General features: G+C 40.6%; 2 protein-coding genes across 3 annotated transcripts; both read left to right on the top strand.

The window, feature by feature from the left end:
* The first annotated feature begins 605 nt into the window (after window positions 1-605).
* On the top strand, window positions 606-11706 carry LOC139953920 (glycerol-3-phosphate phosphatase-like). Of its 2 annotated transcripts, none has more exons than XM_071953526.1 (8): window positions 606-701; window positions 1531-1598; window positions 2167-2262; window positions 2559-2699; window positions 4430-4486; window positions 7028-7181; window positions 7926-8025; window positions 8894-11706. In XM_071953526.1, exons 1-8 carry the CDS (start codon window positions 620-622, stop codon window positions 9129-9131), a joined length of 936 nt encoding a protein of 311 aa, XP_071809627.1. In that variant the 5' UTR covers window positions 606-619; the 3' UTR covers window positions 9132-11706. The 2 variants fall into 2 exon arrangements, with proteins under 2 accessions (XP_071809627.1, XP_071809628.1); XM_071953527.1 differs by lacking the exon at window positions 7028-7181 and adding an exon at window positions 6796-6946 and having other exon boundaries at window positions 8894-11704.
* A 1040-nt stretch (window positions 11707-12746) lies between these two features.
* Window positions 12747-17385, top strand: LOC139954053 (uncharacterized). Its single transcript, XM_071953715.1, has 3 exons — window positions 12747-12822; window positions 15250-15401; window positions 16717-17385. The coding sequence occupies exons 1-3, from the start codon at window positions 12747-12749 to the stop codon at window positions 17383-17385; spliced, it is 897 nt and encodes a 298-aa protein (XP_071809816.1).
* Window positions 17386-18685: the final 1300 nt, after the last annotated feature.

Below are 18685 nucleotides of genomic sequence, written 5' to 3'. Positions count from 1 at the left end.
AAGAGGAAATTCCCCATTGAAAAGCATTCAGTGGAATTTTTGTAGTGCAGAAAAAAAAAAAAACAGCCTCCCGGTCCATAGAATGGCTGTCATGATTTTTGAAAACGTTTAAAATTTATCAAATTAAAAATGGTCACTATCTGACAAAAAAAGTTCGAAATTGCTCAGGTATCCTGCCACCACTTTTTCATTCGATGTGAAAAAAAAAATAGGATCTAAACTACTCAATTGAGTATAATTTTCCTTCGGTAGAAATTAGTGGGAAAGTGGTGGCAGGATACCTGCGCTGCAGGCATGCACAGGATACGACGAAGAGTTAGTTCGCCCCGCCCCTCAAGCCTTCGCTCGTCCCCAGCGCCTTGTTTTTAACCAAAGGCGCTGGGATGGGCAAACGTATCATGCACTGTCATTGGTTTAGAAATGCGCAGTCCCATCATGCATCACACTCACACTGCACCATATTTCTATGCACTGTACGCATGACGTACTTCCTGAACAAGAATCTGTTCAAGCGATTAGCCCATCCCAGCGGTCCTGGATTGACTGGCCGCTGGGGCCGAGCGAACCTCAAGCCGAGTCTATCCGACGTAGAGGGCGCACTTTCCCAAAACATGACAAGATGGCAGCCTGCACGGAGCTGACAGATGATCGGGCTCAAGAGTTTTTCGATTCATTTGACACAGTTTTATTTGATTGCGATGGTGAGGATTGCAGGAAGAGGGTGTGGGTCCACCTGTATTTTTATAAATACACAATTTTCCAACAAATAATTGGGAACTGAGCCTGAGCATGTTATTGTTATTGTTCAGTTTGGTTGAGTTGAGGAAAGTTTTCGGAAACAAATTTCCGCTCTCATCTCTCCTAGTCCTATGGTCCTACCATGGAGCAATCCCATGGTCCTACCCTACCCTCCCACCACCTTTTCACCCATTTTTTCAAAGAAAAGGGGATATCTCATTGACATTATGTAAATTAGATACTATTATTTCATATTAAATGAAAAAAGTGGGGGCGCCATTCAGAAACTTTTCCATTTATTGCTATCGCCAACAAGATATGTCTATTAAAAAGTATTTGGATTATTGTCTGTATGATGGCGCCACCAATTTTTCACTCAGGCAGTCATTTTACTCACTCATTGGATTGGAGGTAAATTACTTTAGATATATTATTTCATTCGAATGAAAAGTGGCTGCGCCATTATACAGAAAATTTACCCTCGATGATTTAAAATTAAAAAGGTTCACTTTTTTGAGGGTTCACGCCCCCTCCGCAGCAAAACACATACTTGCCTCTTCCCCCAGCCCGCCTCCAGAAGAGACTGAGGTCGCGCCTTACGGAAAGTTATCCAAATTGACGTCTTATTGGCGATAGCAATAAATTATTGATATGTGATCATGATGATGGACCATGTCTGACTCTGAGCGCATATCTGAGTGACTGTTCTGTTCTGTTCTGTTCTGATTCTGTTTTGGTAAACTTATTATATTATGTCTTAATTGCTTTTGTATGTTTTTGTACCACTACCAGGTGTGATTTGGACGGCCAAGTCTGCAATCCCAGGAGCACAAGAAACATTAAAGAAACTGAGAGACTTGGTGAGAGTTTTTAAATATTGTTATTAACAAACTGTTTGGCCATTCAAAATCATGCACCTACTAAAAAGACTTGTTATCACACAAAAAACCACTAAAAATAGGCAAACTGTTTCGTAGTTTCTGTCAAAAAGCAGAGGGGGGGTTCGACCTTGTTGAAAGGAAGTCTAGTCGAGAACACTGTTTTAGGTTTTGAATTAATTCTGGACAACTTGTAAGTTGTGTTGGCCTTGTCTCATATTGTCTTGTCCGCTTCCTTTGTCCTTTGTCCTGTCACGGTTCCGTGGTTTTATGTTTGTTTGTCCATAGGTTATGGTACAAAAGCGTTCTGCTTCACCTTACTCCTAAATGTTGTCATTCTGCCGATTATTATTGATTCATTGTGCACCAAATATATTTATTATCTCATGTTACTGTGTTACTTGGGTAATTTCAACTTAATGTGCTTTTTTGTAATGAATTGCAGCATTGAAATAAATGTTACTGAATTGAATTGAATTGAATTGAATTAATTCTTAACATTCCAAGACTCAAATTTTTATAATTAATGCATTGCTTTTTTTGTCCCCAGGGAAAGCATGTAATTTTCATCACCAACAACAGCACAAAGTCACGAATACAGTATGCAAAGAGGTTCACCGACTTTGGTCTCGGCAAAGTTTCAGTGGTACATTGTAGGATTATATATCTTTACATCTCTTTTGAAGTTCAGGATATCTCTGCTACATGTAGAACACTGGGTCGCATTAGTATTTTCGTTTATTTGAAAATTTCAAGTGTTTATTACCGCCCCTATGAGTTTAAGGAAGTAATTTGCTTTTAGCTCAAAACTTTACAGGTTTGTTATTTTATGCATATGTTGAGATACACCAAGTGAGACGACTTGTCTTTGACAATTACCAATAGTGTCCACTGCCTTTAAAGCTTTATTTTTCTTAAAATTATTCCCTTTTTTTGTTTCAGAATGATATATTCTGCACAGCCTACGCAGCGGCTCACTACTTGAAGGAGACGTTGAAGTTCGAGGGTAAGGTGTACCTTATCGGAGAGTCGGGCCTTGAGGAAGAGCTCAAACTTCACAACATTAGCTACACTGGACCAGGGGTAATATAATATTTGTAAATACCTCAGACAGTTGGTGGAGAGCGCGTCACGTCGGTGTGTATAAACCTTTGTTTATGACCAGTAAAAAGTGTTGAAACATGGGCGTGACACGCTAGCTTGCACCTGTGCTTATAAGACAGTTTCTTCATTCCTATTGGTCTAGAGCAACGGCCGGGACAGTTGTGCCACATCATGCGATATGCGTGACGCACGCAGCATTCGCTTATAAGGAGTTGTTTACCCGAGGGCCTTACCATTTCATCTGGAGGGGTGTTGTGTTGAAAGAAATCATTGAACAATTATAATTTTTGCATTTATTTTACTTTTTGACCAAAAATGTGTTTTTACCGAAAAGATATTTATGAATGGGAATCAAAGTGTGTTGAATCGGTTTTCAACTAGTGGTTTAAACTCGCCGAGGCCTGGTTCTTGGTAATTTACCTCGTCTTCGTCTCGGTTAAATTATCAAGAACCAGGCCTCATTGGGTTTAAACCACTAGGTGAAAACCTCTTCACCACACATTGATTCCCTTAATTATAATCAGTTTTTATACTGCGCTTTTCACACTCAGAGTTTCTCAAACTATTTCAACATCGTTTCCCCTGGTCACTAGGCCATTTGATTCATTTCTTAAACCATCTCAGCTCCCTCAGGAGTATACAGCCTGTGCTACAAACATGCGATACTAAATTAATCACAACGACCATATCTGCCCTCTCCTGGGTGGAGAGAAACAATTATAGTTAAGTGTCTTGCTCGGGCACACAAGTATTACGACCGGGACTCGAACCAACACTCTGCTGATCACAATCACCAGGGGCCGATTTCATAGAGCTGCTTAAGCAAAAATTTTGCTTAAGCACGAAAATAGCTCGCTTATTTTTCACATGTTACTGGCAAAAATGTCATGCCATATACATTGCTGTTGTGACTGGTATTTAGCTGTTGTTTACTTAGCATAACAATTGAGTGGAGTCTTTGTTGGTAATCTGATTTTACTAGGCAAGGATTTTTTTGCTTAAGCAAATTTTTTTTGCTTAAGCAGCTCTATGAACGTGGGCCCTGAGCTTGAGTTCAGTGTTCTTATCCGCTCAGCCACGACACGCCACTGATTTAACATGGCAAGTTATATACATTTACTCACTACATGTACATCAAGGAAGCCTGTCTATAATAACGCAGACTTCACAGGACAAGACATCTATACCACTTGCACAAATCTTTTTTTGAGGCAGTAGTATTTGGTTTGCGGTAACACCATGTGCGTATCTACTTGCCAGGTAGAGTTTCTTCTTGGAGAACTGTCTTGCTTTATATTTGGTTTGCGGTAACACCATGTGTGTATCTACTTGCCTGGTAGAGTTTGTTATTAGAGAACTGTCTTGCTTTATTCTACTACCGCGGAGTAGATGTTTGGGGTTCGGGAGACTTCTCAGTTCTGAAAAGAACTACTGCTTTTTTAACTACTACCCCGGCGGATGGTATAGGAAGCAGTTAAAAAAGCAGGCTGACAGTTCTTTTCAGAACTGAGAAGTCTCCCGAACCCCCAACATCTACACCACGGTAGTAGAATAAAGCAAGACAGTTCTCTAAGAACAAAGTCTATCTGGCAAGTAGATAGTTTTACCGCAAACCAAATATATATTGATACCTCACCATGCAATGCCTCATAATCCTATATAAGTAGTATTTACAATTTTTTACTGTTTTTTACTTTTCATTGATGCAGCCTGACCCGGTTGTGGGGACTCAGCAAGATTGGCTGCAGATACCGCTGGATCCTGAGGTAAATAAAACTTTTCTGCCAACCTTGACCCTTGACCCTTGACTCTTTTCTGTTGCGAACCTTGACCCCCAGGCCTTTGGGAGCCTCGAGCCAGTAACCTTGACAATCGGACAAGTCCGGTGTTTTTGTGCTTTTCAAATTGTATACCTGCCAACTGTCCCGATTTTCCCGGGACAGTCCCGGTTTCTGAGTTTCAAAGACGCCTAAAATCGGGACTGTCCCGGTTTCTCAGATTTCACAATTTTATTATTAAAAAGTAAGAAAATTGATGATGAACGGCTGAGAACAAGACTAGATGTATTTTAGACTTGCTGAGCGAACGTGCATTTCATCCCAAAGTAGCCGTGTGAGTGAACAAGTACGCACGTGTAGAGGGAGATTCGTGTGGAGGACTTGTATCAAGTTTATTAAATCATTTGTCAAGCATGTGGTGTGTGCGTGTGTGTGTGTATATCAATAAAAACAAACGTTGTAAACGACTGATGAAGAGTTTAGTTGTATCATAGACTTGTTGAAACATGCGCTCCCTCAAAAAGTGTCCGTTTAGTCTGTGCAACAACATTGTACGCGTAGAGAGATTCGTGGAGAGGACTTGTACCAAGTTTATTGTGTCAAGCCAATACATGCGGTGCGTGAGTGTGTGCGTGTGTACATACATAATACGTTATGCACATGTATTTGCTTCGTCGACGACGTCGTGGTACGAAGGGTGTTGCGGTTGCCATTTTGTTAAAACCGTAAGTTGATTGTGAACGAGTGTTCTCAGTCGTTGGCAAGAACAAGACAAAGGAACGAGCCAGTATGAGTACATCTACATTGAGCAGCTTGATCACTCACAAGCAAGCAATGCTGGCAAAGAGGGAAACTTGCTTCGACACAAAATACAGTCCAGCCCTCCTAAAACAAGCAAAACAATCCACATACAAAGGTCTACACCAATAGAAAGGTGGTGAAAAGCTGTGTTATCAAATAATAATGAACTAATGTATTGTTTTTATGGAGTAGTTCCACATTCAAAGTTAATTTACTTTATGTTAATGTTTAGCCCCCAAATGACTCTGGAAGCTGTGTAGTTCTGTTAGCTTCCAGGGGGCACTGTCCCCTGCAATGCAGAGCCCCCTGGAAGAAAACACTCATTCACAGTACCCCGCCTTGGTGACCCCCTGGACCCCGGCCAGGCTTGTCCCTATTTCTGGGTTTCGAATGTTGGCAGGTATGAAATTGGACTTGAGATTCATTTGCATCAGTGCTAACTGCTATGAAAAATTTGTGGCCGCGGCTAGAAAAGTGATAGGTACTTACTGTGATGCGTTATGACACCATAATCTCCAGGTCTGTTTACCCAAGGCTACAACAAGTACAATGTATGATTTCACTTTTCCCTTTACACGCAAAAAGAAGTCTGCCACTGGAAATGGCAGATTATTTTAAACACAGAGTAAATTTGGCAATGATTTTGTGTTTTATTTTCAATGTTATACTTATTCTGAACAAGGGTTTCCCAGCTGAATTAAATGCAATATTTGAGATTTTTTTTTCTATCCTAAAAACACTGAAATTGTGCAACAAATAGTAATTCAAGCAGGTGTTCCAAGGAAGCTTAGAATGCACCACAGAGCATCTAGACTTCAAAAATTTTGATCGTGACAGTACAGCCCCTTTAAGCTCTTTGCCTGGTGTTCATTGTTCCCTCCAAGGCCTTGGCCAAACTAGCAGCTGCGGCTACGCCCAGAGCTGTGTTCTGGGAGAGAATTTATTCTATTTCATTTCATTTATTATGCCTGGTCCTGTGGTGTTTTAACTGGCATTCAGCCAGCAGACCACTGCTAAGGGACACAGATAATAATATCGAAGTCTTATATAACGCACGTATCTACCAAACAAGGTACTCAAGGCGCTGAGTATATACAAACTTTCAGAAAGATAAGTAATTGCAGTGATGAATTTTGAGACCCAACTATTTAGCACCTTATAAGGTTTACAAGTGCTATGGCGCATACAGCAGCCACAGCCAGGAACACCGGGGCGAACCCCTTCTCTTTTCGAAAAGTGCTCTGAGTTCTTTTACCTGCATTACACAACATATGGGACCAACGGCTTTACGTCCCATTCGAAGGACAAAGCATCATGGTTAAGTGTCTTGCTTAAGGGCACAGGTGTCACGGCTGGGGATTCGAACCCACACTCTGCTGATCAGAAACACCAGAGTTTGAATTCATTTGTCTTAACCGCTCGGCCACGACACTTCCACATGTTGAGACTCTGTTGTGCTGTATTGGTTTTTTACTCTTTACTTCTTCCCACCGTAGGTAAAAGCAGTCGTAGTCAGTCACGACATTCACATCAGCTTTGTCAAAATCTTCAAGGCGGCAAGTTACCTTAGCAATCCTTCCTTTCCATTCATCGCCACGGAAATGGACGGCCGCAATCATTACCCAGGGACAAACATTGTCAAACCTGGTAAGACCATAACAATTTCATCGCAATCAAACATGCTTTTTTTTTTCTCTCTCTCTCTCGCTTTTTTCTTCATCAAAAAAGGTGAACGCTGTCTGCGTCGGTTTCGATCGTGAGTTCACCTACATGAAGATATTGAGGGCAGTGAGCTACTTGAATAAACCCAACGTTCCGTTCATCGGAACCAACGCAGACTGTCGTTTCCCTCCGCATGCTGATATAGGTATCGTTCTACCAGGTAAACCCAGAAAAACAATCCGTTTGTCAAACAAGATGCCATGTTGATCAGTTACTTTACCTAGTCAAACACTAGACTTGTGGACAAGTCGTTAATGGTCCCACGCGGTGAGATAGTCGAGTTGTGGCGGTGCTCTTGCGAGATCACTGCGCGAACTGCTGGTTGCCCTACTTCTACTCTCCATTTAATGGGACCGTAGTCGTTAGAGCAGTAGTCTCGCAGAGAGAGTCGGAATGCTATCACTGCGACAAACATATAACGACTTGTCCACAAGTCTAGTCAAACACTTGAAGCCAGGGGTGTGAAAAATAAGAAGTAACTTTAAATACTAAATAGCAGAATTGCGGGTACAACTGTGTGTAAGATATTTTTGGAGGAAGTGTTCGCTCTGAAACGAGCCTATGTAACAAGGCTTATGCATATAATGGCTTGCATATAATGGAATTCTGTGCATATGGCAAACGTATTTCACGTGTTAGCGGCGAATTTCGGCTTCTGCGCGTGTTTACTCCACGTAAACACGCGCTATGTAAACACGCGCCACGTAAACACGCGCTATTAAGTAGAATGACTATTATTAATAGTCATTCTACGCTAACAGGGCTAGCGCAGAAATTTGGCGCTTGCATGTAAGCGGGGAACCGTGATCGTAAGCGCAGAATTCAGGGGTAATCAGAGCCATGAAATTGGGCCCAGGTTCTTTTGCGTAATAATTTTGTACTCGTACTCCCTTTGTATTTGCAGGCACCGGATGTATAATCAACGCAGTGAAGACGGCCGCTCTTAGAGACCCCATTCTAGTCGGGAAACCCAACAAATATCTCTTTGAATGTATCCAGCAAAGGTATGTAGAGTACTGGGCCCAATTTCATAGAGCTGCTAAGCGCAACAATTTGCTTAGCATGAAATTTCTTCCTTGATAAAAACAGGTTTACCAACCAAATTGCCATGTGATTTTCAGAATAAGCAAACAAAAGCTGAATACCAGTAACAAGCACTATGCAACAAATGGAAATGTGGTTGGTAATCCTGTTTTTATCTGGGATGGAATTTCATGCTTAGCAAATTTTTGTGCTTAGCAGTTCTATGAAATTGGGCCCTGGTTTCTAATGGACAGTCCATCAGTAGTCGGGGTCCATGACCTTCAAGGACAAGGCAGAGTTCGCGTCATGGGTCTGCGAGGCCAAGACCAAGACCGAGTGACAGCACTCGAGTCTGTGACCATGGCCAAGGCCACAGTGGGTGCGTTCGATAAGCTTCCCTGGGTCTACCCCGCAGTGCTCACTAAGGGTGAGCCCCTTAGTAGAGCTAATCAAACGATCACACACGCCCTCTCGTGGTGATGGCATGTACCTCAGGTCAAGTGACCCACTCCACAAGCAGGGCACTGGGGGCTGACCCGGGTGAGCCCCGTCAAAGCTTTTCGAACGTACCGGTGCAGACCGGGGTCGACCCAGGGAAGCTATACGAACGCACCCTAGTCCGAGACCAAGGCCAGCTAAATTAGTATAATAATATGCACACTCGTACAAGTAGAAAAACGAAATGTTTAGGCTCGGGTATCATCCAGGGTGATACCCAAGCCTACACCTGTAAAGACTGTTTCATTTAAAAACTTGCCCAGTCAGTTGCCCTTTAGGTTTATTACCATATATGTCTAAAAAATATTTTTGGGATATCTATTAATATCACCTTTAATACTCCTCCATCAGACATAAAGGAGTGGTCGCCGATCGTACTCTCATCGTGGGTGACTCCCTCGGAACGGATATCCTTCTAGGAAGGAATTGCGGGATGAAGACGCTCTTTGTCTTGTCCGGCATCTCAACCCTGGAGGAAGTAAGACACAACCAAGCGAGCAACTCGGTCGAAGACCAAAAGCGCGTCCCGGATTTCTACTTGCCTTCAATTAAAGAGCTTGGGGATCTGATAAGTAAAATCAAGTTGTAGGACAATTGCATTTTGAGCCTCCCAGGAAGACTCTGTTAGGGTCGAAACGTCAGGCCATTAACTAATTTTTTTCAATCACATTTTGTTATGGTGGTTTTCAATACACTGGACACTATTGGTAATTACTAAGGGAATCAATGTGTGGTGAAGAGGTTTTCAACTAGTGGTTTAATCCCAACGAGGCCTGGTTCTTCATAAATACCTCTTCAGTCAAAAACATCAACACTTTTTGGTCAAAAAGTAAAATAAATGCAAAAATTATAACTGTTTAATGATTTTTTTCAACATAACACCCCTCCAGCTTTGAAATGGTAAAGCCCTCCGCCGCCCTCGGGTAAACAACTTCTTATAAGGGAATGCTGTGCGCGTCGCGCGTATGGCGTGATGTGGCACATTTGTTTCAGCCGTTTTCAGCTCTCGACCAATAGGAATGAAGAAACTCTTATAATAACAGGTGCAAGCTCGCGTGTCATGCCCCTTTTTTTAACACTTTTTACTGGTAATAAACAAAGGTTTATACACACCCACGTGACGCGCTCTCCACCAATAGGAATAGCGAAACTGTCTGAGGTGTTTATGAATTAAAAATAATTGTCAGCATAAAAACTTGGTAACAAACAATGGAGAGGTGTTGATAGTATAAAAACATTGTGAGAAATGGCTTCCTCTGATGAGAAAGAAGTAATTTCTCACTAAAATATTTGCATTTAATGCAAGACCTCAGCTGAGGTCTCAAATTCAAGGCATCTGAAAGCACACAACTCGTTGATCTCATCTTTGACGAATTGAGTTGAAATTGTCACAGGTTTGTTATTTTATGCAAATGTTGGGATACACCAAGTGAGAAGACTGGTCTTTGACAATTACCAATAGTGTCCATTGCCTTTAAAAGAAGGTATTGGCTTTGACAGGATGGAGACAAAATTCATTCTTAGTCTCTAATTTAAAGGCAGTGGACCCAAAATAATTATCAGCATAAAACCTCATTTGGTAACGAGTATGGCGAGAGGTTGATAGTATAAAACATTGTGAGAAACGGCTCCCTCTGAAGTGAGGTAGTTTTCGAGAAAGAGGTAATTTTCCACAAATTTTATTTCGAGACCTCAAGTGTAGAATTTGAGGTCTTCTCACTTAGTGTATCTCAACATATGCATAAAATAACAAACCTGTGAAAATTTGAGCTCCATTGGTCGTCATAGTTGTGAGAAAATAATGAAAGAAAAAAAAAACCTTGTAACAAAAAGTTGTGTGCTTTCATATGCTTGATTTCGAGACCTCAAATTCTAAATCTGAGGTCTCGAAATCAAATTCGTGAAAAATTACTTCTGTCTCAAAAACAATGTTACTTCAAGGGGAGCTGTTTCTCACATTGTTTTATACTATCAACCTCTCCCCATTTCTCGTTACCAAGTGACGTTTTGTGCTAACAATTATTTTGAGTAGTTAACCAATAGTGTCCAGTGCCTTTAAAGGCAGTGGACACTATTGGTAATTACTCAAAAAAGTTATCAGCATAACTGTGAAGGCTAGTCTTTGACAATTACCAATAGTGTCCAGTGTCTTTAACCTCCCATAGACTTTACACTCACTGTCCCTTTAGTCTTGGTTCAAGACTCTCCTGGATTTGTCACAACAGGGCACGCTATCACCCCCAACACCCTATCAACCACGAACCACTATCACCCGAGAACCGCTATCACAGGAGAGTCTTGGCATATTCGTTAAATCTCCCCCCCAAAAAAAAGGGGCGGGCTCTGCGGGAAACCTACGCACGCGCATTATGTTTCCCCCCGATTTTCGGGGAGATTGAACGAATGTACCGAGACTCTCCTGTGATAGCGGTTCTCGGGTGATAGCGGTTCTCGGGTGATAGCGGTTCGTGGTTGATAGCGCGTTGGGGGTGATAGCGCGCTCTCTTTTTACAAATCCAGGAGAGTCTTGAACCAAGACTATGTTCCCTTTGGAGACCTTTAATTTTGCTTACTATTAAGCAGAAAATATTTCTAAACAATTTACTGCTTAGCAGCAATAAGAAGGGTACCAGTAACAAACTGTTTACATGACATGGAGTTTTGACTGGTAACCTTATTCTGGTAAGCATACTTGTGCTTAGCTAACACATGGTGTTACCGCAAGCCAAATGAATATAATCGTTTTTGTGTGTACGTTCATCCCACCATCATATTATTTTAAATTTGCTATGTGTAATAATGTGTTTCTCGAAATATGTTACGAGTGTGAAAAAAATAAAGTTTTAGAGTATACATCAAAATCCTTTTTGTTTAATGTAAATCTGTGGACATTTTGTTTTGTGTTTCAAAAAATACCCAAATCCTTTAAAGCCATTGGAAACTTTCGGTAAACAGTATTGTCCAACTTATTTATAAAATAACAAACCTGTAAAAATTTAGGCTCAATTTGTCATCGGAGTCAGGAGAAAATAACGGGAAAACCCACCCTTGTTTCCGCACGTTTCGCCGTGTCATGACATGTGTTTAAAATAAATCCGTAATTCTCGATATCGAGAATTGATAATGTTTTAATGTTTTCTCAAAAGGTGAAGCATTTAATGGAATATTATTTCAAGAGAAGTATTTCACCATTACCTTCTGTAAACCCTGTAAGTTATTTGTAAATCTGTGAACTTTAAAAAAAAAATTATGTTCCGAAAGTGTCCAATGGTTTTAAAAACAGTTAATAACATGTTGTTCCTTTAAGGTAGTGCACAATGAATTTGCACTCTTATGTATTTGAGTGATGAAAACAACTTGAAAAATCGGGTGTAACAGTCATGGTGGTTACATCCAAATCACCCTTATAATTTCATAATAATTTCCGTTTGAATACTTAAAAAAAAAATTATACTAAATGTGTTGCTAAGCTCATGGAAGAAAAAAAATCTAATTTCTTCATCCATGCTTAGCAACAAAAGCAGGATACCAGTGACACGTAGGCCTACATGTGACCCAAGTGTATAATGGATGGTAATCTTATTTTTGTAATTCAAAAACTGGAATAGGCCTGGGGCCAATTTCATAGCGCTGCTAAGCACAAACATTTGCTTATGGTATTTCTCCCTTGATAACAACAGAAATGCCTACCAAATTTCCACGTGATTTTCAGGACAAGCAAACAGTCCAGCGTACTAAACTTATGAAAGCCAAACAACTCGAGGGTCATAAGAGTTTTGCCATGGTGTTCATAACTCCTGACTTAAAGGCAGTGGACACTGTCGGTCATTACTCAAAATAATTATCAGCGGAAAACCTCACTTGGTAATGAGTAATGGGGAAAGGTTGATAGTATAAAACATTGTGAGAAACGGCTCCCGCTGAAGTGACATAGTTTTCGAGGAAGAAGTAATTTTCCACGAATTTGATTTGAAGACCTCAAGTTTAGAATTTTGAGGTCTCGAAATCAAGCATCTGAAAGCACACAACTTTGTGTGATAAGGTTTTTTTTTCTTCTTCTCATAGTTATCTCGCAACTCCGAAGACCAATCGAGCTCAAATTTTCACAGGTTTGTTATTTTATGCATATGTTGAGATACACAAAGTGAGAGGACTGGTCTTTGACAGTTACCATTAGAGTCCAGAGCCTTTAACACCCAAGGAAATGGAGGCAAACCGGAAGCTGAGAGAAGAGCTGAGAGGTAGACGAGCAGAAGGAGAAGAGGGTCTACTAATTAGAGGTAATAGAATAGTCAAGGAAAGAAGACACAATCCACCACGTTACCACCGTGGAGCCGAAGGCAGCACCCCATCCACAGGTGCTAGGACCAACTAGTGGAGGAACACTTGCTGCAAAACCAAAGTACTGTAATAATGACGCATTTGTAAATAATAAAAGCACAACAAATGAAAGAGCACCCAGCACAGAGCACGATGACCAGTCTACAGGAAAAGAGATCGCCAAAAAGAAAGTTGGCAAAGGAGTCAACAAAATGTACAGCACAGCAGTATTTCTTTAACTGTTATTACACAAAATAATGCAAACAGCTTAATGAACAAATTTCAAGAACAGCAAGCCGAGATTGACATCTGGAAGGCAAAAATAATAATAGGTATTACAGAATCCTGAGGTGATGAGAGCGTGCTAGACAGTAAAATATCAATTCCAAATTATACACTGTTTAGAGAGGACAGAAAGTCTACTACCGGAGGGGGGGGGGGGGGGGGGGGTGGGGGGTTACTTTACATTCGAAGCAACCTACAGGCAGTGAAATGTGACGAGATGCAAAACTCAAACTCCGGCATATTCTGCAGTGCGTGACCTCGGTTTGAATATATAAGTAGTCCAAAAGGGCATCTGAAATTCATTCTTTTTCGGCCTTATCTGAAAAGTATTGTCTAATGTAAAATGTCTAATAGTTGTGTTTTTTTCGTAATGGGAGTTTTGGATTAACGGTGGAAATCGCTGTATCCTGACTGGACTAGGTACGATTCGGTCTCGGTTTAAACATTTCCAGGTAGAATATGAAATAATCTCTCCATACATACTAATTGGGTTCTGTTGCCAACATTGATAACGGGAAAATCTGCCGTGTTTTTGTGACTTGTTTTCTCTGTTTTTGAAGCCTTTTTTACGTACAAATTTCTCTTTTTAAGATTTGAGTTGCACCGATTTTTTTTATACATAACGACAGATATGCTCTTCGTTTCAATTTACTTGTACATTATTTTGGTTGAGACTTTTCAGAAAAGGCTGAAAATGACCGAATTCCAGAAGCCCTTTTGACATATTCACACAGAGGTCACGCACGAAAAACGGTGCATACTCTGCAGATAAAACACAGTATGGAATATATTGACTGCTATGAGGGGCATAGTTTTAATTATAGGCCCAAGGTGATGCCAAAACCATGGCATAGCCATGGGTTTTGACATCACCGAGGGCCTAGAATTTGAGCTGTTCCCCGATTATAAGCAGCCAATATTTCTTTTATATACCGAATAAACATTCTTCTCATCAACAACACTCTGACTATACGGTGAAGGTCGTCTGCGAAGAAAGGTCGCGCCGTTACACGGAACGATAGTCGTACATTAAACATATCACAGTTGCGTTATTTTCATAACGGGCATAGTCAATTATTGACTATACATTTTAAGTGGAATTCAGCAAAGTTCTCGACTTTACATTTTCGGACGTTATAGCATTGCGGTTATGTGCGCTGGACTCAAGCTCTGGTGCTTCTGATCAGCAGAGTGTAGGTTTGTGTCCTGGGCCTTGACATGGTGTGTTGTGGCTGAGTGGTTTAGCACACTGGATAAATGAATGAAAATTAACAAAACGTTAACTGAGAGATAAACCCCAAACATGAAATTAGTTTTATTTATTCCTCATCAAGTATCTGACGTTTCAGACAGAAACTTTTCAAGGGATGTTTCATCATCATTATAGACCGCGTAAGTTTTATGTAAATCTGTGATCTTAGACAACTTATCAATTCTGTAATGTTCTTTTTTAACTTGTATTCTTAACATTATAAAACTGTTTGCTATATTGTTGGTTTAGTACTGATGTTTTTGATCCTATACTCTATTAAAGCACGCAGTGGCTGGTTTGATGTGGGGCGCTGTATACACCATGTAAACTTTACAATAAGTTTGACCTTGTACATTCTTTGGGTATTCTGGCAGGCAAGATACTACACTGGTCCTATGGGAAAGTCTACATTTTGTGTCATAATTTCCACACCAATCCAAGAGTTACGAAAGTAAAAGCTGGACAAGTTTTGAGATGTGCCCCCTTTCATCATATCAAAAGTTGATAAGCTTTAGACAGTGCAATCTCCATAAAATGTAATTTATGATTTCTTCCATTAGGCTGTGTACAAATCGTGCCTGCAGGAAGCAAAGGCTCTGTGGCTCTTTTGTAAACATGTGATGTCACAGGTCACATGGTCTATAAATCTTGCTTTTTATCATTACTATTATTATTATGATTTATCCTTCCTTTGTTTTATAAAGGCATCTCAGCTTACAAGCTTTGCTTTGCTTTAATGGGCCATGCCTCCATACAGTTTTCAGTCTTGTTAAATCCTATTGTTTGTATTTGTATATTGTGTTTGTATGGAAATAAATGTTGATTGATTGATTGATTGATTGATCTATAGAGAAAGAGTTGAAAAAGAGGCTGTTTGAGCACTATGCATTGTTGGAGGAAGCGGCTCTGGAGTATGTAAGGAGCCGGCGAGAGACGATCCAGCTATTGGAGAGTCTTGCTAATGAGCTGACCACTCATCATCGCAATGCACAATTTGCAAAGGTACTGTCAACAATAGACATTTCTCACATTGGGTGCGTTCGATTAGCTTCTTTGGGTCAACCCCGGTCTGCCCCGGTACGTTCGAATAGCTTTTATGTCATTCCAAGGGCTCACCCGGGTGAGCCCCGAGTACCGTGCTTGTGGAGTGGGTCACTTGGGGCTGGCCTCAGGTGCATGACGTCACCACAAGAGGATGACGTCACCACAAGAGGGTGACTGATTGTTCGATAAGCTCTTGTCAGGGGATCACCCGAGTGAGCACCGCGGGGTTGACACAGGGAAGCTAAACGAACGCACCATACACATGTAAGGCCCTGTCCAAATTAGCGGCTATGAGCTATGGCTATGGCTATATTTCTGCGTACCATCATGCCTTGCGGTAGCTGTACATGTAGGACGTCCTTGGCAACACACTTAGCAACAGTCGTAGCCCCTAGCTGCACAGCCGTAGCTGTAGCTGCCGTAGCTGTAGCTGCCACTTCGTATAACGGGGTCCTCTCTCTCTCTTTGGGTGATTTGCTAGATCCTTCCTGAACATCACGAGGTCCATTAAAGAAAGAGGCTAAAAAGACACATCCTTTTCATCTGACACCTCACACCTGTTATCTTCATGTAGTTTCTTTTCCAAACAGTGGACTTAATTACATTAAGTCATGACCCAAGTACTTCAATGAACGCTCTCTCTTTGGTTGACTGAGATCCTTCATGACCATTACTGTAACATCTTCTCCATCTGACAACTCACACCTGTTATCTCCATGTATTTTATTTTCTAGTGGACTTAATTAGATTAAGTTTAATGACTCAAGTACAAGTACATCACTGTAACACACTCTGTCTTTGGGTGACTGAGATCCTTCATGACCATTACTGTAACATCTTCTCCATCTGACAACTCACACCTGTTATCTCCATGTATTTTATTTTCTAAACAGTGGACTTAATTACATTAAGTTTAATGACCCAAGTACAAGTACATCACTGTAACACACTCTGTCTTTGGGTGATTGAGATCCTTCATGACCATTACTGTAACATCTTCTCCATCTGACAACTCACACCTTGTTATCTCCATGTATTTTCTTTTCCAAACAGTGGACTTAATTACATTGAGTCATGACCCGAGACCCAAGTACTTGCTCTCGCTTGGGGTGACTGAGATCCTTCCTGACCATTACTGTAACATCCTTTCAATCTGACAACTCACACCTGTTATCTCCAAGTAGTTACTTTGATACACCCTTTAGGATGAAAAAAGTACAATAAAAGAACCAAGTATTAATAATATTATTATCATTATCCCCTTTCTGTCTAGATTTCTGGAGGAGCAGCGGCGATACTTGGATCTGGTTTGGCGATCGTTGGATTCGCTGCCTCGTTCTTCACTTTGGGGGCCTCCATCGGACTACTGTCCGCGGGGGTGACAGTCGGTGCTGTCGGTGGGCTAGCTGCAATCGGTGAAGTCATGACCAAGATGATCTCCTCAAGGTTGACCACCAAGAAGGCCAAGCAGATTCTGCTGCAAGACAACAACTCCTGTAAACTTTTGGTAGAAGCTATAGAGGTCGTTGACATCTCATATCGAAATCTGGTCACTACTTTGCGAGTCTCGAGCGGAGTCATCGGAGGCGGTAAAAACATTCTCAACGTCGTCAACTTTGTGGCTGATATGGTGGAAGTGAGTTCAGTGACCTTGGAAGCAGCGGGGGGAGTTGGGCAGAGTGCTTTTAAGGCGGCGACTGCGGCGGGGAAGGGCGTTGCAATCGCCGGCGTCGTGCTAAGCGTAGTTACGATCCCGATTGATTTTTGCATGATTATATCATCTGCAAAGTGCTTGCAGGAGAAGACAGTTCCGCAGGTCGCGCAAGGGATCTGTGGCATCGTTGAAGAACTGGCTTGTCCCACGGAGAAGGAAATACAACTCAGCATCTCTGAAATGAAATGCCGACAACTGAATTTTCTCTTGGAGACCAAAACTCCGTAGACTGCAACCATCCTATAATGTGTTTCTATATATTTTATTTGAAATCACACTATCAACTGATGAGGTACACAAAACATTATTTTTATTTTTTTATTTCACTATATAATAGTAATATAACATTTTATAAAGTAGAAGGGCAGCTCCACGGTCTCTACGTAGATTTTAGACACTTTACAGTGATACATAAAAGGAGTGTTTATTGTGGATAGAGGTATATAAGGTAGTCACTAAAGTTATTTTATCAAAAGATTATCCATCCGTGCACATGTTTGGATATAGAACCCACCTTCGTCCAAAACACCATGGTGTCCGATGTACTTCACGGAAACGCCCTTTAATTATTTGAAAGTCAATAATTTGTAGTTCAAACTTTGTGATATATATAGCTCTATGGTTTGACCTTCAATGTATTTTTTTCTTATTACGGATTTTTATTTATGGATTTTTTTCTTATTTATGGATTATTTTCTTATTTATGTATTTTCTGTTCATACACTTCATGATAAGACATTTTGATTTTTAAATTGAGTTTTAACAAACGGCATTTAAGGCCATTGGACCCTTTCGGTACAGGGGAAGAAATAAAGTTCACAGATTTATAAATAATTTAAAGGGTTTACAGAAGGTAATGGTGAAAGACTTCTCTTGAAATATTGTTCCATGAAATGCTTTACTTTTTGAGAAAACATTTAAATTCTCGTTAGCGAGAATTATACGGATTTATTTTAAACACATGTCATGACACGGCAAAACGCGCGGAAACAAGAATGGGTTTTCTCGTTATTTTCTCCCGACTCCGATGACCGATTGAACCTAAATTCTCACAGGTGTGTTATTTTATATATTAGTTGTGATACACGAAGTGTGGGACTTGGACAATACTGTTTACCGAAAGTGTATAGTGGCTTTAAAATATCTGTGTCGTACGTACGTTTCACAGTGTCAGACTTACATGTCCGAAATTGCATTCAAAAATAGGTAAGAACCAATTCAACCGTTCACTTATGTTATAAAATAACTATTTAATCTGCCATTATGGTGTTGAAGATCAGATTAAATCATTATTTGTAGATAAATGTGGTTTAATTGTCATATACCACATTTTGACATCAACAGAAAAAAATGAACACGTGAAATGCAACTTGTACATGATATACTTATGCATATATAAATGCATTGCTGTATTAAGTGGCAACCAAAATGGGCACAATACCCCAATTTCAAAATGTTGCCACACCATGAAAGAGATGGGTCCCCACAACATTTGGTCCAGATGGTTTAATGTTGGTGGATAATTGTT

This window comes from Asterias amurensis, chromosome 22 (assembly GCF_032118995.1).
Source record: "Asterias amurensis chromosome 22, ASM3211899v1".
Lineage (NCBI taxonomy): Eukaryota > Metazoa > Echinodermata > Asteroidea > Forcipulatida > Asteriidae > Asterias > Asterias amurensis.
The sequence above is the reverse complement of the archived record's forward strand: the minus strand, read 5'-3'. Positions and strand labels throughout refer to the sequence as shown.

Bases quoted from the DNA above. Each gene is read 5' to 3' on its own strand.
- LOC139953920 (XM_071953526.1), top strand. From the start codon at position 620: ATGGCAGCCTGCACGGAGCTGACAGATGATCGGGCTCAAGAGTTTTTC. The intron at 2,700-4,429 runs GTAATATAATAT...TCATTGATGCAG, and splicing joins TTAGCTACACTGGACCAGGG to CCTGACCCGGTTGTGGGGAC. The intron at 4,487-7,027 runs GTAAATAAAACT...TCATCAAAAAAG, and splicing joins AGATACCGCTGGATCCTGAG to GTGAACGCTGTCTGCGTCGG.
- LOC139954053 (XM_071953715.1), top strand. From the start codon at position 12,747: ATGGAGGCAAACCGGAAGCTGAGAGAAGAGCTGAGAGGTAGACGAGCA. The intron at 12,823-15,249 runs GTAATAGAATAG...ATTGATCTATAG, and splicing joins AGAGGGTCTACTAATTAGAG to AGAAAGAGTTGAAAAAGAGG. The intron at 15,402-16,716 runs GTACTGTCAACA...CTTTCTGTCTAG, and splicing joins GCAATGCACAATTTGCAAAG to ATTTCTGGAGGAGCAGCGGC.